General features: G+C 44.4%; 1 protein-coding gene across 1 annotated transcript in view; it reads right to left on the reverse strand.

Moving 5' to 3' along the window:
• The window catches only part of SLC9A3 (solute carrier family 9 member A3), a 73,582-nt gene that overhangs the window by 24,874 nt on the left and 24,776 nt on the right, over window positions 1-23,932 (reverse strand). Inside the window, exons 2-4 of the mRNA XM_084859799.1 lie at window positions 12,296-12,598; window positions 7,007-7,167; window positions 6,066-6,144 (exon numbers count right to left, since the gene is read on the reverse strand). Of these exons, the coding sequence (XP_084715925.1) occupies window positions 6,066-6,144; window positions 7,007-7,167; window positions 12,296-12,598 (543 nt within the window). The remainder of the gene's footprint in view (window positions 1-6,065; window positions 6,145-7,006; window positions 7,168-12,295; window positions 12,599-23,932) is intronic.

Here is a 23,932-nt window from a genome sequence, read left to right on the forward strand (position 1 = left end):
TGATAGAATGACCTCAGTACGAACCCAAGGCAAACGATTCAACATCACAGTAATTCAAGTCTATGCCCCAACCACTGAGGCCGAAGAAGCTGAGGCTGATTGGTTCTATGAAGACCTACAACACCTTCTAGAACTCACACCAAAAAAAGATGTCCTCTTCATCATAGGGGATTGGCATGCTAAAGTAGGAAGTCAAGAAATCACTGGGATAACAGGCAAGCATGGCCTTGGTGTACAAAATGAAGCGGGACAAAGGCTAATAGTTTTGCCAAGAGAACATGCTGATCATAGCAAACACTCTTTTCCAACAGCACAAGAGGCAACTCTACACATGGACATCACCAGATGGTCAATATCGAAATCAGATTGATTATGTCCTTTGCAGCCAAAGATGGAGAAGCTCCATACAGTCAGTAAAAACAAGACCTGGAGCTGACTGTGGATCAGATCATGAGCTGCCTCTTGCAATATTTCGGCTTAAATTGAAGAACGTAGGGAAAACCACTAAACCATTCAGGTATGACCTAAATCATATCCCTTCTGAATATACAGTGGAGGTGAGGAATAGATTTCAGGGATTAGACCTGATAGACAGAGTGCCTGAGGAACTATGGACAGAGGTCCGTAACATTGTTTAGGAGGCAGCAACTCAATCCATCCCAAAGGAAAAGAAATGCAAGAAAGCAAAGTGGCTCTCTGATGAGGCTTGACAAGTAGCTGAGGAAAGAAGGGAAGCGAAAAGCAAGGGAGAAAGGGGAAGATATATCCAACTGAATGCAGAGTTCCAGAGAATAGCAAGACGAGACAAGAAGGCCTCCTTAAATGAACAATGCAAAGAAATTGAAGAAAACAACAGAATGGGAAAGACTAGAGATCTCTTCAAGAAAATCGGAGATATCAAGGGAACGTTTTGTGCAAAGACGGGCATGATAAAGGACAAAGAAGGCAGGGACCTAACAGAAGCAGATGAGATCAAGAAGAGGTGGAAAGAATACACAGAAGAACTATACAGGAAAGATCTTAATGTCCCTGATAGCCAAGAAAGTGCAGTCACTGAACTTGAGCCGGACATCCTCGAGAGTGAAGTCAAGTGGGCCTTAGGAAGCATTACTAACAACAAAGCTAGCGGAGATGACAGTATTCCAGCTGAGCTATTTAAAAAAGATGATGCTGTTAAAGTGCTGCACTCAATATGCCAACAAATTTGGAATACTCAACAGTGGCCACAAGACTGGAAAAGGTCAGTTTATATTCCAATTCCAAAGAAGGGCAACGCCAAAGAGTGTTCAAACTACCGTACAATTGCGCTCATTTCACATGCCAGCAAGCTTATGCTCAAAATCCTGAAAGCTAGGCTTCAGCAGTATGCGAACCAAGAACTACCGGAAGTACAAGCTGGGTTTCGAAGAGGCAGAGGAATGAGAGTTCAAATTGCCAACTTTCGCTGGATCATGGAGAAAGCAAGAGAATTCCAGAAAAACGTCTATTTCTGCTTCATTGACTACGCTAAAGCCTTTGATTGTGTGGATCACAACAAACTGTGGCAAATTCTGAAAGAGATGGGGGTACCAGACCACCTTACCTGTCTCCTGAGAAACCTGTACGAGGGTCAAGAAGCAACAGTAAGAACCAGACATGAAACAACCGAGTGGTTCAAAATTGGGAAGGAGGACGACAAGGCTGCATATTGTCGCCCTGCTTATTTAACTTATATGCAGAGTACATCATGAGAAACGCTGGGTTGGATGAATCACAGGTCGGAATTAAGATTGCCAGGAGAATTATCAACAACCTCAGATACGCAGATGATAACACCCTAATGGCAGAAAGCGAAGAGGATCTAAAGAGGCTCTTGTTGAGGGTGAAAGAGGAGAGTGCAAAAGCTGGTTTGAAACTCAACATTAAAAAAACAAAGATCATGGCATCTGGTCCCATCACTTCCTGGCATATGGAAGGGGAAGAAATGGAAGCAGTGACAGATTTTATTTTCTTGGGCTCCAAGATCACCGCAGACGTTGACTGTAGCCATGAAATTAAAAGACGCTTGCTCCTTGGGAGGAAAGCTATGGCAAACCTAGACAGCATCGTAAGAAGCAGAGACATCACCTTGCCGACAAAGGTCCATCTAATCAAAGCTATGGTTTTCCCAGTAGCAACGTATGGCTGTGAGAGCTGGACTATAAGGAAGGCTGAGCGCCGAAGAATCGATGCTTTCGAACTGTGGTGCTGGAGAAGACTCTTACGAGTCCCCTGGACTGCAAGGAGGTCAAATCAGTCCATCCTAAAGGAAATCAACCCTGAGTGCTCATTGGAAGGACAGATACTGAAGCTGAAGCTCAAATATTTTGGCCACCTAATGTGAAGAGAAAACTCTGGAAAAGACCCTGATGCTGGGAAAGACTGAAGGCAAAAGGAGAAGGGGATGGCAGAGGATGAGATGGCTAGATAGTATCACTGATGCAATGAATATGGACTTGAGCACGCTCTGGGAGAGAGCGGAGGACAGCAAGGCCTGGCGTGCTATGGTCCATGGGGTCACGAAGAGTCGGACATGACTGAACGACTGAACAAAAGTGTGCATGGCCTCAATTTAGTTTGGGATCACTGCAAACCAGGAAGGGACAATAAAACCTCCCTCCTCAGTTTCCCTGAAATCCCCATCCAAATCGAGGCCACGTGCACTTACACTAGAATGAATAAAAAGTTAACTCTCAGTTACATGCTTTGGGATTAGTGTAACATGTAGTTTGGCTGAAATGAGAGAAGACAGTTTTATTTTAATATCAACCTAGGAAAAAGTGAGCCACATCTTTTCAGTTGTAGTAAAAGGTTGATGATGGATCTGGGAAGATTAAAAATTTTGGTCCAAGGCAACAGACCTCCCAGCTCAAAATTTACTAGACTCACTGAGGTCTTCCCAAGATTTAGAGCAGTTTTGCTCCTGTCATTTTGGGCTTATCTCTGTGTTGTTCCCCATCTTAAGGAAAGCACACATGCATGGGGGGTCCCATACTGCTATGAGCGGTGCTGTAAAATGAAGCATGTTACAATAAAAGGCAGGCTTCGGCCTCTCGTGGAATGCATAGAATTGTACTGTAGCATCCTCTTCATATACATTTCTTCAGAGTGGAGAGCACCACAAACAACAAGCCCCCCAAAATTACTCCAAATTTTAAAAAGGGAAGAGTAAATCTGAACTTAGCATGAATCAGCCCAATTAAACAGCAGTCCCTTTTGCCCACTGGCAATAGTGAGCAACCATTTTCCTTATCTTTTTTATGACAGACTTTAAAAGGACATAAACATAATGGGACTATTAAAATTCCAATAAAGTGCACAAAATGTACCGTGCTGGAGTCACTCCTAACACAGCAGCATGCGAAATGGCTTTGTACATTAGCAGGGTTGGTGAAATCATTTACCCAGAAATGGTACCTACATCTTTTAAATGCTCCAAGACAGGACATAGCCATTGCACCTCCCATTATCTATGTTGGTCCACTTGCCCACATTGCTTGCCTTCTGCTGAAGCAAGAAGGATTCCAGGCATGCCTGACAGGATAGGAGGGACAGGGAAGGAGGGACAGTGGCTGTATTCAGTCTCAGTGCTTTGAAGTGTTTAAAGGTGTAGGCGCCATCTCTGGGCAATGAAGCTGCCAACCTTATTTTTTACATTCAGAACTCAGAGAACAGCACTACTAGAGGTACCAGTAGCTCATTTACTGCTGCATGAATGCCACCTGTTTAACAGCAGGTGCTGCATTCGTACTGGAGCAAGGGAGTGCAATCTAGACTGTGCATTATATGCTATTGGCTGGGAGTTGGCTGTCTCTGCAGGGAAAAAAATAGACTGTTTATCATTATGTCACCAGTCCACACAAGTGCAGAAAATACAGAATTTGGTATGGAGAATTCAGCTTGCTGAGCTTCCTACCTTTAAACTTGTGCATGCTCTCTCTCTCTCTCTCTCTCATACATACTCACCAAGGTTTCTAGCCCTTATGACTACAAAAGTAGGATTGAAAGTGTGGGGAATATAGATTAAAGAATATAGATTACCTTGGTGCAGAACTATCATTATTTTTTAATGTGTCACACACAGAGCTGACTGTTGTTTGATTTTTAGAATGGCTCCAAAAGCTGGATGAAAATACATCCGGTTGTCCAATTTTTGTTAGTAACTGAATAAACTTTAAAAGGCAACTGAACCATTTAAAAGATATCTGGAGATACCTCAGTCCCCAAACAAGAGAGTCAACATATTATTTATTTATTTATTTATTTATTTCATTTCTATACCACCCAATAGCCGAAGCTCTCTGGGCGGTTCACAAAATTAAAACCAAACAACACACAATAAAACAATTTAAAATATATAGAACATTAAAACCACAATATAAAAATACAACCACAATAAAACCTAGCAGCAGTGCAGGAGTTTAAAATACAGATTTAAAACAGCAAAGATAAAAATTTAGAAAGGTAAAATGCTAAAATGCCTGGGAAAATAAAAAGGTCTTCACCTGGCGCCGAAAGGAATACAATGTAGGCGCCAGGCGAACCTCACTAGGGAGCTCATTCCAGAACCAGGGTAGCACAGCAGAAAAAGCCCTCCTCCTAGAAGCCACCAGCCTCACTTCCTTTGGCAGGGGCTCACGGAGAATGTGTCAACACAACACATTTACCAGAACTGATGTGATTTGAGTACATCGGCATTAGCGCAAACTGATTAAATTTGGAATATATGCCAGTCATAACCTTCTTATGACTTCATTTTATAGAAAGGAAGGAAAAGAGACATCACAGTGACCTTTTATTAAAACATTCAGAAGCAGTCAAAAACGTTATGATGAACTTAGGGCATTTTTCCCATAATAATACGCCAGAAGTGTCAGCAACAATAATCTGGGACACGAGTAAAGCATTTAGCAGAGGACATTTGATATCAAGAGGACATCTTGATATCTGCACTGACTATAAAAAGGGGAGTTAGAAACAGAGACAAAGATTGAGTGAATAGTGATGTTGTAGGGAAGTAATGTTTCTAGAACAGCTCAAGCCCAAAAACTAACAAAAAAGTATTTCAAACTTATTTAGGGTATGGAATCAATATAAAGCCCTGTTGAGTCCACCAGTAACAGAAGAGTTGGAGAAACAAATTAAACCAGGTTTTAAAAACTGGAAAGAGAAAAACTTCTATAGATATAAAGATTTTGTGAATCTGATCAACATATACAAGAGAGGAAATTTGATTGAGTTCAATGGGACTTACTCTCAGGTAAGTGGAAGTAACTGGGATTGCAGTCTAAGGGACCAATCCTATTCATGTTTAGACAGAAAAAAGTCATGCAACTCCCAGCTGGCTGGAGAATTCTGGGAGCTGTAGGACTTTTTTCTGTCTAAACATGTAGAGGATTGTGCCCTTAATTGTATAAATTGCTTCTAATATGAAATAGAACCAGAGCAAGTTAAAGGCTATATGACAAAATATTAGGAAGAATATCCCTATGGAGATTTGGGAAAGCCTGTGGGGGCTTCATACGTTTTTATACGTGGATCATACATTTTCTTTAAATATATCAATTACAGGCAATCTGTATAAAGTAATTATGAGATGGTGCATAACTCCAGTTATTATAAATACAATGAAAAAGGCAACTGTGCACAAGGAAATCCAAGCAAACAATAAGGGATGCAAAAAAGTTTTTGAAGAGCATATTGTTAACAACATTAAAATCAGCAATAAAAAACATATTTAAATACATCAGAAGCAGGAAACTGACTAGGGAAGCGGTTGAATCATTAGATGACAATGGAATTAAAGTAGTACTAAAGAAGGATAAGGAGAATGCGGAGAAGCTTAATGAATTCTTTGCATCAGCTTAATGAATTGTTCTCCTTAATGAATTATTTGTATCTGTCTTCACTGGAGAAAATGTAGAGCAGATAAATTTGCAGAATAGCATCACTTATACTGTATTCTAGGCACAAAGATATACTTAGTATTTAATTAGATTTTTCTTCAATATGTAGCAACAATGGTTTATCTTTTAAAAGCTACTTACCTATGCCTTTGACACAGTCCATACTAGTCACGTTTTCGGCTCCTATTGAAACAAAGGATTCAAACACGTTGTATAGCACCTTAGAGGAAAAGAAATGGGTGGTTACATAATGAGAGAAAGCATTTTATGAAATCAGACAAGACGTAAATAAATTATTTTAAATCGCATATTACCAAATATCTCTTAAATACCCATGACTAACCACTGAACAAAAAACGTATATACCTAGAACATGAATGCTATGTGCTTACACAAATACCTAACATATTTTGTTCTGTGCAGAATACAGCAAAACATGGGTGGGAGACCTCTGGCCAACACAGTCAGACAAAAACTTAGGACCAACCAAATGTACAACAGTGTACAAGCATTTGAGATCTCCAGGTCTCTTGATCAGGCAAAATGTTACAAAAACCAGTTTTTGGGGGTGGAGGAAGCTGACAGTGTTGGAAGTCATGAAGTCTGCATGGTCAGAGTCTCAAAACGGAATGGAGGAAGAATCACAGTTTTAAATGGATTGAGTTCCACTAGGTGTCATAGCCAGTGTGATGTAGTGATTAGAGTGTTGGACTGGGACTTGGGAGATCCAGGTTCTAGTTCCACTCAGCCATGAAGCTCACTGGGTGACTTTGGCCCAGTCACTGACTCTCAGCCTAACCTACCTCACAGGACTGCTGTGAGGGTAAAATGGGGAGGAGGAGGATCATGTAAGCCACCTTGGTTGGGTTCCTTACAAGAGGAAAAGAAGTTTGATATAAATGTAATAATTAATTAATAAATGCAGGTTTCAGGCCACACCTAGGACAGGACTAACAAACACATAATGGCCGATTCTTCCATTTTTGAAAATCATAGCATCCAGTAGTTCCTCCAAGGCATTTCTGATTGATCAGGGTTCCACTGGTTATTAATTCAGATCAAACTCTCAAACAGAATCTTACCACAGTCACAGCATCATTGAGCAGCGATTCCCCAAAAACAATGATAAAGAGCACATCATTGACATGGACTTCTTCAAATACAGCCAGCACAGCAACAGGGTCCACTGCAGCTATCAGACTGCCAAACAGGAGGAAGTCCAGCCACCCACTATGAAGTTCACCTAGAAGAACAAAGCAAACCTCGCGAAAACGTCAAGCTAGAACTTGGAAGAAATGGGGCTAATTTACAATGGGCCAATCTTGTCCTCTGCATTCTCAAACATACAGGAGACGATGTATGGTGCTGCCAAGAAGCCCCTGTGGACAGTTGGTCAGAAGCACACTCTAAACCAGCCTTCCCCAACCTGGTGTCCTCCAGATGTGTTTGACTACAACTCCCATCATCCTCAGCCACCACAGCCTGTGATCATGCTGTTGGGGATGATATCCCACATCTGGAGAACACCAGGTTGGGGAACGCTGCTATAAGCCCCTACTTTACATTGCCAGGCCCAAACATACACAGTTTGAGACATTCTCCCAGGTGCAGAAATGCATGTTCTTTTTCCCCTGGAGCTTAATAGGTGGCAATTCAGGTGGTACAGAGGGAAGGGGGGAACCCTGAAAATCAGGCAGAGGTACCTTCCATGAGCAGAGTCTACCCCATGCAGCAGGGGGGTTGCCCCTGCATGTTGCATTTTCAGGGTGCTGGAGGGGCTGCCATGGGAAAGAAGGGATGGGGAAGTCGGCTTCTGCCAGGTCAGCTGCACACATCTAAATGTGGATCTAACCCAACATGCTTAAAATATCAAAGAACCATGTGGTTGAAATTTGCTTCATACTGGCCAAAAATAATAATCTTGATGATAATAATCCTGAAGTTTTAGAGAGGAAACATTCCCCAAGACAAAATGAGAAGAGTAGCAGTATGTGCCCATTCAGCTACCTCAACCATCATATAAAAGGGCATATTCCCTGCAGAGACTGCTGGCATCGGTTGTCCTTTGCACACAAAGGAAAGCAAAAGTCATCCTTCACTGCTAAATTTCACAGCATCTATCTCAAGTTAAACCCTGACACAAACATCAAAGGGGCTTGCAAATCCTAAATGCTACCATGATGGCAGTCTAGCTTTACTGTAACTTCGGAAGAAAGGGTAAACCTTTTCAGCTCCAGTAATTGATTGGTTGATCGACTGATTGATTAGCCGCCCATCTGGCCAGCTACCCAGTCAGTCGAAGCGGCGTACAATACAAATATCAACACGAAATATGAACAAAACATTGCTGTAAAACACACACACACACAAAACCTAGCTCACCCCAAATGCCCACCTGAACAGCCAGGTTTTCAAAGCCCGGAGGAAGCTCATCAAAGAGGAAGCATGGCGGAGGTCACTAGGGAGGGAATTCCACAGAGTGGGGGCCATCACAGAAAAGGCCCTCTCCCTAGTCCTCACCAGCTTAGCTGTCCTGGCTGATGGGACAGACAGAAGGCCTTCCAAGGCCAATCTCGCTGAGTGGTGTCCCCGGTGTTGTTGGAGGCGCTCCTTAAGATAGACTGGGCCGAAACAATATACGGTCAATGCCAACACTTTGAATTGGGCCCGGAAAACAACTGGTAACCAGTGCAACTCCTTCAGCACTGGAGTGATGTGGTCTCGCTGACAGCTGCCTTTAATCAGGCGGGCTGCGCGTTCTGCACCAGCTGCAACTTCCGAACCAACTTCAAGGGTAACCCCACATAGAACGCATTACAGTAGTCTAGGTGAGAGGAGACCAGGGCATGAGCTACTGATGGGAACAGATGGTTAGGGAGGTAGGGGCGCAGCTGCCATATCAGATTGAGTTGGTACAGCGCCACCCAGCTCACGCTGACACCTGAACCTCCATGGACAGCTGGGAGTCTAAAATGACCGGACTGAAGACCTGGTCCTTCAGGGGCAGCTGCACTGCGTTGAACGCCAGGTCAACATCCCCCAACATCCTCTTGTCTCCCACAAAAAGTACTTCGGTTTTGTCGGGGTTCAGTTTCAGCTTAGTTCTTTCCATTCAGCCATTCACCGACTCCAGACACTTGGACAGGGTTTCTACAGCCAACCTTGGCGAGGATTTAAATGAGAGGTAGTGTTGCATGTCATCCACATATTGGTAATAGTGCACCCCAAACCTCCTGATAGCCCCTAGCAGCTTCTCATAGATGTTATAACATCAGGGAGAGAATAGAACCCTGTGGCAACCCGCAAGTGAGCAGCCAAGAGTCTGAAGTCTCCTCCCCCAGAACTACCCTCTGGTAGCTGCCAGAGCGGAAGGAACAGAACCAACCTTAATACGGCGTCACCTTTGCCCAACCCCTCTAGGCGGTCCAGGAGGTACCGTGGTTGACGGTATCAAAAGCCACTGAGAGACCGAGGAGAACAAGGAAGGAGCATTTGCCCCTATCCAGAGCCCTCCCCATATCATCCACCAAGGCGACCAAGGCTGTTTCTGTCCCATACCCAGGCCTGAAACCTGACTGAAATGGATCCAGATAATCAGCTTCTTCCAAGTGTGCCTGCAACTGCAACGCCACCACCCGCTCAATAACCTTGCCCCAAAATGGCAGATTCGAGACTGGGCGAAAGTTGTTCAAGTCTTCGGGGTCCAAGGAGGGCTTCTTTAACAGTGGTCTTATCACCACCTCCTTGAGGGCTGATGGCATCACTCCCTCCTTGAGGGAGGCATTCACCACTGCCTTGATCTCCTCCCTAAGTCTCTCCCAGCAGCTCATAATAAGCCAAGATGGGCAAGAATCGAGTAAGCAGGTGGTCAGCCTTAAAGATGAAAGCACCTTGTCCACTCCTCAGAAGGAAGAAGCTGGAACTGATCCCACACAACCAGTCTGCCACTGGCTGCCCCTTGTTCACTAACTGTATCCACAGTGCACGGAATAGCACTCTTGATCCGGTTGATTTTATCTGCAAAGTGCCTTGCAAACTCATCACTAGAGGCCTTAGAATGCTCCATTGGTTCTGGAACAACTGGACCGACCAGGTTCTGGACCACTTGGAACAGCCTCCTGGGACAGCACTCTGTGGACGCAACACAGGCAGCATAAAAAATCTTTTTTGCTGCTCTTATCGCCATGTGGTAGGCTGAAGCTACAGCTCTAACCTGTGTCTGATCATCTTCTGAGCGAGATTTCCACCACCAGTGCTCTAGCCGTCTCACCTCCTGCTTCAGAGCTCGCAACCGTGGGGTGAACCATGGTGCAGTCTGAGCTCTGTTCAGGGCGAGAGGGCATTTCGGAGCCACCTGGTCTAATGCCCCGGTGATTGCAGCATTCCAGCCATCCACCAGGGTCTCAACCAAGCAGCCGTTTGCGTGCTCCAAAGAATCCCCAAGCACAGTCAGGAATCCATTTGGATCCATAAAACGCCTGGGGCGGACCATCTTCATGGGTCCTCCACCCCTGCAGAGGGGTTGTGGAGGCAAGAAGTCTAACCCCACCAGGCAGTGATAATTAGATTAGTAATACTTAGAGGCTAATCTAACAGAATTAGATTATTATTACTAACTCCCTCCCTCTCCAGTAAACTGAGATGTCAGAGTAGAAATTAGAGGTGCCACTTTTTCTCTGTCCCCAGCAGGTCTCAGTGCCACACTAGTGCCACCAAATTGATTGGTGCCAAAAAATACTTCAGATTTGAAGTACTGTTTTCAGGATTTATGCTATGGGCATCACCTAACATCCAAGCTTGGAATGTCCATCCCTTAGGTTAGGAGTGAGTAACAAAATTCTAGTGGGGGGCCAGATGCCCGCCCACCCAATACTACATAGGCCAAATGACGTCGGGGTGGCATACCCCCCCCCCCAGTGTCATTTGGTCCCCAGCCAAAGTGCCAGGTGGATCATCCACCTGGCGTATTGGCCAGGAACCAGCTTTGCTGTGCGCAGAGCTTCTCCCGTTGGGGAAAGCCTGCATACAGCGAAGCCACCCCAATTGATACACCAGGTGGATCATTCTCCTGCCGCATTGGCCAGGGGGCTTTGCCTACCCCCCCACCCCCCCGCAGCTTGTCTCACTGGGGAGAAGATGTGGGGCAGGCAGAGCTGGGCTGGCTGGGTGCCCAGCTTTACTAGTCCAGTGCCTGCAGAAGATGCAAGTGCCGGCCTAGAGCGCAGTAGGCTTCGCTCAGCCTTCAGCATCAGCACAAGGGAAAGGATGAGTGAAGCCGGCTTGTCCAGTGTTTTTAGGAGCTTCTGCAAGCGCCAGACGCATGTGCATCCAGCATTGCTCCTGCTTCTCATTCCCCGTGCAGGGAACAAGATGTAGGAGTGAAGCATACTTGTCTGGCACCTTCAGGAGTGGCAGGGCATAGCCACTGCTCCCCCCGGAGAATCCCCTTGTTATCTCCATTCACAGACTGGAGATAACAAAGGGATTCCTCTCCCCACCTCCTCCCAAAGCCCCTGGCAGCCTCCAGGCCTGGGGGCAAGGCCTGGGGAGGCGGCAGGGCTTAGGGAGGGGAGTGGATGGGGCCCATGGAGGGAACCCAAACCTTGGCCAGCTGGATGAGCAACCTCCATGGGCTGGATTAGGGCCACAGACTGGAGGTTGCCCAGCCCTTCCTTAGGCCTTGTTTGCATTTGGGACAGTGCTCCCGCCTGTCTGCTAAAGGCATGCCCAAATTAGGAGCCCTGTGTGAGCAGGCCTTAATTTCCCTCTTTTCATGGTCCCTGGTGGTTGGAGTGCTATCAGTAGTGCTATAAGTGAACTGCTATCCCTCCCCAACTATAGCTTGCTCTATGGCGACAGCAGGATCACAACAGACAGGGACCCTAAAGGAGGGAGAGTCCTTATTGGCATACACTTATTGAAAGCCAGTGTGGTGCAGTGGTTAGTATTGGCCTAGGACTGGGAGGACTGGATTTATATCCCTACTCAGCCATGAAACTCAATGGGTATCCTTGGGACAGTCACCCATTGGGTCGCTGTGAGAAAGGTGGAAAAAAATAACGACAAATAAGAGCAATAAATTATCACCACTGCTGCTCCTGTTGTCATCACTGCAGGGCAGGTTTGTCTCAGCAGTGCCCCTTGCTTGCCCTGGAGTGGCCATCTTGTAGCTATGGAGCAGCTGGTATGGCAAGAACTCCCTGACTATTCATCCCAATTTGGCCCATCCATGCAATAAGCCCAAGCAAGGAAATGACGATGAGTTATATCAAATATTCATCTAGCTTAAGACCCATTCATTCTAGTTGGTCTACTCTAAGTAGAACTAACACTGGCTACAACCCAACGTGCTTGCAAAAAATGAGCCTTACCCATTATTCCGCTGAGATAGACCCCATAGAGAGACAGGCCTGTCGCGGCAGCGTTCCAGAGAGTCCCGATGACGGCGTACAGGAGGATTGTGCCCAGGTTGCCAAAGAAGAGTCGGTTTGGCATGAAATATCCTGCGTCTAAGACGATCGGCGGCAGCAGGTAGAAGAAAAAGACAGTCGGCGTCAGGGTGAAGGAGGCAATATGGTCTGCCGCATATACGATGCCACCCAGGAAAAGGCCGAGAACAATGAGCAGGACGCTCTCAGGGACCACAGTGGTGACTTTGTGATACAGGTGGAAAACTGTCAAAGAACACAACATAGTCGAGAGTCAGAAAGCAGCAGCAGCAGCAGCAACTTCTACCGCAATTAATAATGTGCTTTTGGCTTGTACACAAATGTGTGAAGTAGCCTTTATCTCAGGGGTGCAGCAGAACCTCAGGCCCAGGGTCCCGATCCGTCCCTCCTAGGGTCCCAATCTAGCGTTTCAGCATTGCCCAGATGGCCACACCCCTTCTCCCAACCACCAATCATTGGGTGGTTTCTTGGCTTTTGTACATTTTTCCCCATTCTAAATGGTTGAAATGCCTCCCTTAAGGTTTAGTTGCTGGCAGTAAGTGCTTTAAGCTAAAATATGCTCATATTTTTGGCCCTGCCCCTTTTACCTTCAGCCCCACCCACTCCTGGAATGCAGTTCCTCAAAGCTTCTCCAAAATGGAATTCAGCCCTTGGGCTGAAAAAGGTTCTGCACCCCTGCTTTATCTGAACAGGGCAATCCAGACCACAAAGTTGAGACCAGAAAAATCACATTCTGGGTGTACATTCATATATTGACAAGTGGTGTCACAGCAGGATGTAATCTTACCACTCAAGGGTAGACACGAGACCAGCCTTGCCCAATCTGGTGTCTTCCAGAAGTTTTGGACTACAACTCCCATAATTGGTCATGCTGGCTGGGAATTATGGGTGTTGTATTCCAACCCATCTGCAGGGTACCAGGTTGAAGAAGGCTACTAGATGAATTGTTTTGAGATTACTGCTAAAGATCCAGTAATAGTTTGCTGAAGGTGCAGATGATACAGGAACAAGGTGTGATGATTTCTGTCCTCCTGGGCAGAAATAATTGGCTAGAATGCCCTTTTTAAAAGATAGTGCCCTCCAAAGAACCTTACTTAATACAAGCACACAGTGAATGATGGCCTATTTATTTATTTATTACATTTCTATCCCACCGTTTTTCCTCTTGCAAGAAACCCAAGGTGGCTTTAGATGGTCCTCCTCCTTTCCATTTTATCCTCACAACAATCCTGTGAGGTAGGTTAGGCTGAGAGTCAGTGACTGGCCCAGTCTAACACTCTAACCACTACACCACACTGGCTGTCTTGCCTAGGCACCATTGCTGATGTCAGCAGCCCTGGTAACTGTTAGCTGCCGTTAATAGTGGCAGAGAGGGGAGACACACAGATCTAACGCACAGGGCATAGACAGACGACCAGGAAATTCTCTTACATAAGCGGCACTGAAATGAACAGGAGTTGCTCAAGAGCAGCTCCCATTCATTTTATGCTTTCACAGAGAACTTTCCAGTAGAATATGTCACAGGTTAAATCGCATTGGGAAGGCATTTGAATTTTCTCCTTTGGGCATCAAACTATCTTGGGCCATCCTACTATGAATTTGTTACATTTTCCAGAAGATTAGTCAGACTCTTGTCTATACTGGGTGCATCTGTTCATCTGGTTAAAAGAATCATCAGTTTGTAAAGTGGCTCAGACTAACGCAGTGTAAAGATTTCCAGAGAAGTAGCCATGTTATTCTGCTGCAGCAAAAACAACAGCCTTGTGGCACCCTGAAGACAAACAAATGTATTATGGCATTAGCTGGGCATGGGCAACATGTGGCCCTCCAGATGCTGTTGCACTGCAACTCCTATGACCCCTCACCATTGGCTATGCTGGCTAGGGCTCATGGGAGTGGAGCCCTACAACATCTGTAGGGCCACACATTCCCCCAACGCACCATAAGCTTCCATGGACCACAGCACACTTTATCAGATGTATGAAGTGTTCTCCTGAGTCACAGGTATATATACACATTGCTTGGGAGTGGGAATCATAAACCATCTGGTATGATTGTGACTGGAAGCAGGGTGTCCCCACTTCTCTACTTGAAAAGAAAATAATTTCAAGACATCTCACCAATCCTTTAGTCTTTTAAGCAACATGTCAAAAGTGTTGTATCCTCTCAAGCTTTTGGTGACCAACAATTTGGACTCTCTTTTATTTTTACCAACTCTTTGTTCTCCCAAAGACTGTACTGTTCCATGTTTTGTCTTTCAGATGGCTGTCTTAATTTACGTGGGCTTTATTTTACAAATTGGTTTAATATGGAATTGTACATTGATGAAACCTTTTGATGGAAAGGTGGAGTATAAATGGTTTAAAGTAAATAAGTAAAAAACACACACCTCTAAACAATGCTGATGTAGATTAAACGTTCCTGCTCCTCTTTTAGAATTAGTGGAGGAGAGTGTGAAATTTTAATTAAGTGATAAGGAACATGTTTCCAAGTGGATAGATCTGGTTTTAGCACTGCTAGTCAAGCAAAGTTCCAAGGAAGTTTGGCTATTAAAATTTTTTATTTTACACATAACAAGGACGTATTAACAACCTTTTGAGACTGCCTAAAAATGTGAAATTACTTGTCAATGAAGAATTATCCACAAAGACGTTTAGCTTTTTCTCTCAGGACCCTGAATGTAACAAAAAGCAAATCCAATACCTTACTTTAAGTTTCAAGTTTTATCTTAGAGAGCTGGTTTAAATAAAAATAGTATTTTTAATTTTACTTATTTATTTTAAATATTTAAAGTCCTCTCAAGGCAGCTTTTAGAAAACAAATAAAAACATAATTCGAATAAAATACAGTCCTACTGAAACAGCAGCTAAAGCATTCCAAAAGCCAGCACCACATAAAAGAAGCCATATAAATCCTAGTTTCAAACCAGCAGCAGTACAAGCCACAGGCATAGCAATCCTATGGCCCCTGGGAGAGGGTCCCAGGGAACATAGGCTAAGTTGGATTCCCCCTCCCCGAGGCAGTAGACATTGCTACAACCTCATGAGTGGGAGGTCGCTCCCCCTCTCCTTGCAGCCACTGCAGAAAGCAGACTGGCAACTGCTCCACCAAGGTCACAACAGCAATCTTGGAAGACCTCAGAGGGGTAAAAAAGGGGGTGGGCAGGTGGGGGGAGGAGAGGCCAGGATCTGCAAGATCCATTGCTGTCCTCGCCCACAAGGCAGGCCAGCTAGACGGGCTCAGAAACCCACACACCCCAGCAGGGGCCCACAGACAAGAGCCTCCTGGAGTTGCTCCTGCTCTTCACCATTGCAACCTGCTTGTTCACCTGCCTCTCACTCTGGCCCAGACAATGATGGTGGTGAGGACGAGGAGCAGTAGATGCCATTGTTGACTTGCTCACTGAGCCTCTGCCTGTCAAGCAAGCAAATGGCAGCAATGATGAAACAGGATAAGGAGCAAGAGCAGCTGGTGACAATGGTGGTGAGAAGACAGACTCACTAAGGGAGGGGGACCATTGAGGGGTCTTGCCCAAGAGCCCTCAAAAGCCTGGAGCCGGCACTACTGATGTCTCCTGGGGCTCCTGGCAACAGATGCACAAAGCACTGGCTAAGGGGTTGACAAGCTCTCCTGTTAACTGGTGCAACTGGGTAATTCTGGACTTAGTGGGTTGTACCCGATGTTAGTCCTATGATATTACCTATTTGGCGAGATAGTATCCTTGTGTTCTGTTGTTTCTGTTTTGAATTTTAACCTGCAAGAGTCTTATGTCCATAAGAAAGAGATGACAATGACTACGAAGTGCTCTCCAGCCTTATAGATAGGAACATTAATAAAAAATGTTAGTCCTCCTTAGAGTAGCCCCAATGCAATGAATGGGACTTAAATTACACTAACATTACATAAAACCCAATGGTCGTACAGGTGCCCCCTCTTTATATGGTACTTAAAATTGTCTTCAGGGGAGCTCTAGATGGTAATATGCATTACTACACTTACTTCAACATGTTGCAAGGTATCTCTGCTGCACGTGGGGCCCTTCCCTCCCCACCCCCATCCCCGCCCCACAGACACTCATTCTGCTGAATGAGGCCCTGGATCTCTACCCCAAAGTCCTGCCTTGAGGTGCCACTGCTCAGCTGTTCTAATTGCCACTCTGCGGCTGAATCTCTGGGCTACAGAAGTGGAAATACAGAAGCAGAAACTGACATGACGGACATCACTATAATGATCCTTAGAGCTCATTAAGCGTCAACAAATGATACTGTTTATTTTTTAAAATGTTTCAGCTAAGCATTCATAATATAACTGAGACAAATTCAACCTATATAATTCCAAAGTTCTTCTGTCAAATTTATTTGGAATCAACTCCTTTGTCTCTTGTCTATAAATGAAATAACAGGAATTTTAATAATCTGATCCACGCATTTATTAAACCAAGTCTCCGTTCTTAAAAAAAAAAAAAATCCATAGAAATCCAAGTACTTTGGCTTAACATGGCCCTTGATTGGCCTGTTATCTTGACTAGTTTCCACGGTTTAGTACAATTTCTTTAAAATCTTTGAGACTGAATGAGTAGAAAGAAACCTTTCTTTTAGAGGTCCATATCATATCATATCACTCCTTCCAACAGCAAATTCATTGTGTGAGTGCCACCAGGACTGCAGCTGAAACAAGGCCACTGAGAAACAAGAGGGAAGCACCAGAATGCTTTGGGGAACCTTGAGGCTTGCAAAAGTACAAGATTAATTAAAAAAAAAAAAAACCTAAGGGGGCAAAACAACCCCAAGAAATAGATGAATGAATGACCACTAAGCATGCTCAGTAGCCACAGAATGGAGAGCAGAAGGAAATGAAAAATGGAATGGAGGAAAAGGAGTAGAATGCCCTGCTTGGAGGGAATAGCCGGCTAGGGCCTTGGCTAGGTGCATTCCTTTTAGGAAGGAGGAAACACTGCAACAGTTTGTTGCAGATCCCACTTGTAATGTTACTAATGGTAATATATCCCCTCACCCCCCAAAACTACATTTATTCATAGGAAATAGTTCACATATAACAATTGCAGCAAGTCATAAGATTGACCATTGTGCTAAAACTTATTGTTCTATTATGCAATAAACAAGGTCCATCTTTCAACAAATGTTGATCTCTATCAATGTAAGGTGTATCTGTTTCTTTGGGATCTACCTATTGCTCTCATATTTGTTCCTAACATTTATATCCTCTATTCCTAACCCATGTTGAAGTCATTTTCTCATGCTGCTTTATCCTAAACGTCAACAGCCATCACTTTGGCAATCTAAGCACATGGGCTTCTAGGCTACTAATGTATCCAAACCTGCAAACCTACTGCCTAGGGTCCAATAGAGGTTGCAACAGCATTTCTAACCAACACCTTCTAGGCACCCATCTGCCGCTGCCACACTACTGTGAATTATTATGGTTCCCCGTAAGTTCTTATTATTTTTAATATTCCAATAGGGTTTATAAGCCACGGCCATGGGCCAGGATTCCCATGTATTAGGGCCCCGAACAAAAGCTCTTACAATTTGAAAGGCAGAACTAGATGGTTGGTATGGCAGGCAATAGTAAGTGAGGATGCATTCAAACCCTTCTCACTATATCATTTGCAGATATAAACTATTATAAAGGAGAAATAAAAAACAAATCCTTTCCAGAAACCACACTATGATAACCTGTGAAAGATATTAAAGGGTGGAAGATACTAATAAACTAAAGCAAGTGATCAATGTATTTGCAACATATGACTTGCTGATCATTCCACAAGTCACCGCGCAATACCTCGATGGCAGGCCTTCTCGGTGGTAGCACCACTCTTTGGAAAACCTTCCGGCGTGCAGTTCGGGAGGCAGAAAATGTGGCATCTTTCAAATGCCCCCTGAAAACACATTTCTTCACCCATGCTTTCCCTTGGCCGTAATTAAATCAACCATGCTGCTCCATCTTGCTGCTCCTTGTTTTGCTTTTATTGTGATTGGAATTGTTTTTAATGTTGTGTTTTTGATATTGTATTATAAATGTGATTTTAACATTTATACGTGAACCACTTATTTTATTATAAAATTTTATTATGTTTTATTATATTTATCATATTTTTATCATGTATTATAATATCTCATTTTATTACATTTAGTGGTACATAAATGTATTTTCATTGTATTATATTTAGCGGTATAAACATTTTATTATATTTTATTATAATACATTTATTATGATAAATATTTTATTATATTTAGCTGTATCACAAATAAATAAATAAATAAATAAATAAATAAATAAATAAATGTGACTATGTGGCCTAATAACAACTGTAATAGCAGGCAGAGCAATCCTGTGGTCCCTGGGAGGGTGTCCCAGGGGCCATAAGGTATTGCGGATTTCGTTGGAGGAGTGGGGGGGGGGAAATCTGAACAGGGAAGTCCCCCAGCACCCCTCCCAGCTGCCATGGAAAACTCCACAGCAACCTCAGAAGAGAGTCGGGGAGGGAGGAAGGGGGTATGGTAGGGAGCAGGAAGAGGGAAAAGAGGCATGGATCCACAAGCTTGTTGCCCATCCCACCCACTGCAAAGTAAGTCAGCTAGATGGGTAAGTCTGTCTAGTTGAAAATTATCTTAAAGGTGGAATGAGAGGTGAAAATGCCTCCGTCGCTCCACACACCCTGCCCAGCTCTTGCTGGCCAGGCTTTGGATGGGCAAATGGCTTCTGTCTAAAGAGTTCTAAATGGCAGAACTCAATCAAGTCTGAGTACAAGCATGCAGTTTAGCACTCACTAAGGCTATGGAAGGTGGATGGAAAGTCTCCCATATTAGAGAAGTTCTTTTAAAAAAAAAGAAAACTGGTTTAGCACTTGGCTTGCTTTAACCTCTCTCAAGAATTTATGCTTTGCCACAGACTTAATGATCACCACAGCATTGTAATGAGCTCATTAAATCCATGATTCAGGTGGCCGTTCTCTGTGGGTCAACTAATTAACAAACTTATATTAACAATTTAAAAGCTGGCCTCCAGTTTAGGAACACCAGGTCAATGTTCCTCATTACATCATGACGGCCACATGTCCACTTTACCTCAGAAGTCAAATGTCAATGGAATGTGTCAATGGACATATCAAAGCCTTTGTGCTGAATAAAAAATTAATTAGTGAAATTAAAAACCAACCTAGACCTGGATTTTGCAACCCATGAATTGAAGCTATTTTCATATTTCCCTTGTGAAGAGTGGTGTAGTTTAAGTCAAGGTGACATGGGTAACAGCCTGACATTTTGAGCCCTGGGAAGTTCTTCTAATTTACCATTGTTCAGTTTTCTATGACTGAGCAGACAAGGTCTTTTAGAGTCCACTAAAAGGTAACCATTACATTGAACAAAAGGTCATAAGAAGAGCCATCCTGGGTCACACCAAGGGCCCAGCTAATCCAGCCTTCTGTTCACACGGTGGCCAACCAGCTTCCGAATAGGACACGAGTGCCACAGCACCCTCCCAGTCATGTTTTACAGCAACTGGTATACACAGGCACCACCATCACAATCAGTGCAGCGGAACCAGGGATCACAGGGCTCCGCTTCCCCTCAGAGAAGCTGGGGGTGGGGAATGGATTTTCCCAGCAACAATTTATTGTTGTAAGCTATTCCTGTTGTAATGCTAAGTATTTGGGGGTAGCTTGGTCTTGAATGGGACAAACCACCCCATTTTATCTCTTGATGGAGATTAAAAAGTGCTAGGTTTGTTGACTTTGAGATAAACTGTTTTTCCCTAGTGCTGGGAAAAGAAACTTTTGGAAAACGTTGAGCTGGTGGACTTATGCTGATTTATGAACATGTTGTATCCCTCTCTTTCCCTTTCTCATGCAATTCCTGGTCTCTCCAGGCAAAGTCTAACATGCTAACCACTACACTGCCCTTTGCTAGCTCACTATTCTATGACTGTCAGCGGATCCTAATAAACTGGGTATTATGCTATGTACTGCTGCTCTTTGGCGGTGGTGGTGGAGGTTGCTTACATGTGTATATGTGTATATATACATGCACATAGACATATATATAACTATAGAACAACATAGCTGCCTGCATTTTGGACTCCCCTTGGGAGGCGCAGTTATAGGGACTGTCACAATGACCGACTGTGTTTCAAAATGTACCACTACATCACTGAAAATATAAATTTATTTATGCATGTTAGCTTCTGCCATCAAGATTCACCTTCTCTTTGTCCTGAAATGCATACCTGTCCATCACATTCTTATGCCCCATATTGTCATTTTGTGATATTTAAAGTCAGGGATGGGCAACTTCAGGGGATGCATTGCTGCCCCCCTGCCCCGAATCTGTGGCCAAGAAAGTGGCAATTTTGCTTGAAAATAAGGCACGCAGAATCATGCTCCCAGATTTCTGGGAGTGCAATTCAGCTTCCAAACAAGGTGTGAACTCCCCACATGCTTTTTTTGCCGCCACTGATTCAAATTCAGTTTAAAAAAAGGTAAAGGTAAAGGTGTCCCCAACCAGTCGTGTCCGACTCTAGGGTGTGGTGCTCACCTCCATTTCTAAGCCGAAGAGCCAGCGCCGTCCGAAGACGCTTCTGTGGTCATGTGGCCGGCATGACTGAACACCAAGGTACATGGGAAAGGGTTACCTTTCCTGCCAAAGCAGTACCTATTTATCTACTTGCAATTTCTTGCTTTCGAACTGCTAGGTTGGCAGGAGCTGGGACTGAAGACGGGAGCTCACTCCATCACGCAGCACTCGGGTCTTGAACTGCTGTCCTGCCGACCTTCTGGTCTGCAGTTCAGCATCTTAACCACTAAGCCACCGCAGCCTCTTAAATTCAGTGGCGGGAGTGTAAAAAAGGCCAGATGGACCTCATGTGGCCTATTAGCCACATGTTTAACACTAACTCTAAACTGAAACAAATGAACCATCTATGTTCAGTATGAATGCATTTCTGTATGAATCACATTCACATCCCACCTTTCCTCCAAAATGCTCAAGTCATCCAGTGAGCTTCATGGCTGAGTGGGGATTTGAAAGTGGGTCTCCCAAGTCCTAATCTGATACCACATTCTCCCTTTTTCTTGTAACAATATGCAACTGAGGAACTCCCCAATGCTTTTACGTACTTACTTTTTGGTATTTTTTAAAGCTTTCAGCAAACAGAATGTTACAAAATAAACACCAGGAATTTGGGAGTTTGTGGCAATTAACCTGTGTAAAATGTCAATTCCACTTTGTGGTAAAACATTTAACAACAGCAAAAAAAAATGTCATCGTGGTTGGCCTATATTCACACTTGGCTGTACCTTTTAACACTTCAAGAGGAAGACCTTATTCAAGTTGATATTCACCTCATCAGTACCTCACTGACTTTAAAAAAGAATGGGTGTATTAACTGCTATTGGCCATGATAGTTAAAGGGAGCCTGCCTGTCATAAGGCAGTATACCTGTCAGTGCCCGATGTTGGGAACAAATAGAGGAAGGCTATCTCCATCTTCCCCTGCTTATGAGGTTCCATCTGGACTTTAGATAGACAATTTATCTGTTGCAGCAAAGCTCATATCATGTTCTTAATTTCTAAATCAGCCTTCCCCAACCTGGTGCCCTCCAGATGCTGGCTGGGAATTATGGAAGTTACAGTCCAACACATCTCACGGACACCAGGCTGAGAAACAATGGGCCAAACCATCTCTAATCCCAAAGTTTTAGTGGCCTGTATACAAGAAAAATGTCGAGTAACATCATCGCTAAAATCTTAAGCATATGCAATAAAAGGAAGTCCCATTGACTTAAATGTGACTTATTTCTGAGTAACCATGTTTAGGGTCAGCGTGTGCGTGACACAGTTCAAGTATAGCACCCCAGGCTAAAAATAACATTTAGTTTTATTACATCCCTTAGTTAACCAATGGTAAGAGGTCAGCAATAACATTAGGTGGTATTAGCAGAACAGAATTAGAACTAAAAATAGTTGCCTCGGGTATTCATAAAATCACATCAGCTGAGGTTGCGGTGCAAAGTAAAATGGCGTTCAAGAGCATTATGTCAAGGATGAATAACTTGTACTTAATTCTCCGTTAAAATTACCCTTAGAATGAATTTGCAGTTTCAAAAATTGAACCAAGCTGAATAGTGTATAGGGAGTTTCTTGGTGTTGCTTTTTAAAAAAGTTTAAACTATGTTGTGTGGAGAAAAAAACACAATGTGAAGGAGATGCACAACAGTCAGGAGGCCTGAGATCCTCCCACTAAAATTGTTGAGGGTCTCTCTCTCTCTCTCTCTCACACACACACACACACACACAGTGCCAGCTCCGGCTTTCTGACGGCCCTTGGCAAGGCATCCTCAATGTCTACCTTACCACCATTGTCACCAGTTGCTATTGCTCCTCATCCTCTTTCCGCTTGTTTGCTTGACAGGTAGAGAGTCAGTGAGCAAGTAGCCAGCAGCATCTCCTGCTCCTCCTTCTCACCAGCACCTTTGGGCCAGACTGGGGCAGGTGAACAAGCAGGGGGCAATGGGGAAGAGCAGGAGCGACTCCAGGGTTCTCTGGCCAGTGGGCTCCTGCTGGGGTGTGGGCCCTGGGCAGGTGCCCAGCCCTGCCTACCCTTGACACCAGCCCTGCACATCCCCCATTTATTTTCCCGTTCTAAAATACACCGGCCAGAAGAAAGTACCTTGGTGGAGCACATAAATGGTCCATCTAAACCAGTCCTAAGAGAGCTGTTGTCACCTAATTTACTCCTTACTTTCCCCTCACATAACAATCGATTTCTTACTTCATGTTTTCCTCCCAGTTCACCAATTCTCAGGGAACAGCAGGTCAGTCACAGTATAGGCTGTAACGTCTTCTGGAATATTTCAGCAACATGGCGTGTTCAAAATCTACACGTAAAACAGCGTGCCAGAATACAATGCTGTGGTGACCCCTGCTGAGGGAGGTCTGCATGGCTCTGACTTTCCTGGTATGTAGACACTCAGTAAAGAATATTTACTTTCAGTGGCCTTCAGATGTCCTCACTGAAGTCTTCTAGTTGTTTGGTTGCAGTCAGGGCAGGTGCCAGACTCCATTCTGCCATCACCATAGTACTGCCAATGGACCCCTGCTGTTGAAGACACACACACCCCGCTTGCCAAAGCCCTCCCCCACTCGCCTGTTGGCCAAAGCTGCCTGCTCATTCACCAAAGCCCCCACCTGCCAACCCATCCTCCCTCCACTCTGGGCTTTTTTTACCTGGAGGGGCGGTGTTGGCGACTCCTCCTCACCTGGCCTGGCTGGCCCTCCTGGCAAAGTGCTGTGGCGCTCAGCTCACAAAGACATCAGGCCCCTACATGCATGTTTTAAAAATATTTTTTGTGTACTTAGCTTTTGAGTGGCAGCAATCTGAACGAACCATAATGCTGCCTTTGGGGGGGACTTTGCCAATGAGGGCACAGGAGCAATGTAAAGACCACTGTCTGGCCTCATTTGCTATGCCCTCCCAAAACAGCATTTGATTGGTTCAGACTGATGCCACTCTAAAGTAAGTGTGTGTGTGTGTGTGTGTGTGT

The sequence above is a fragment of the Heloderma suspectum genome, chromosome 5 (genome assembly GCF_057233095.1).
Source record: "Heloderma suspectum isolate Gila_16-S chromosome 5, 16-S_ref, whole genome shotgun sequence".
NCBI lineage: Eukaryota > Metazoa > Chordata > Lepidosauria > Squamata > Helodermatidae > Heloderma > Heloderma suspectum.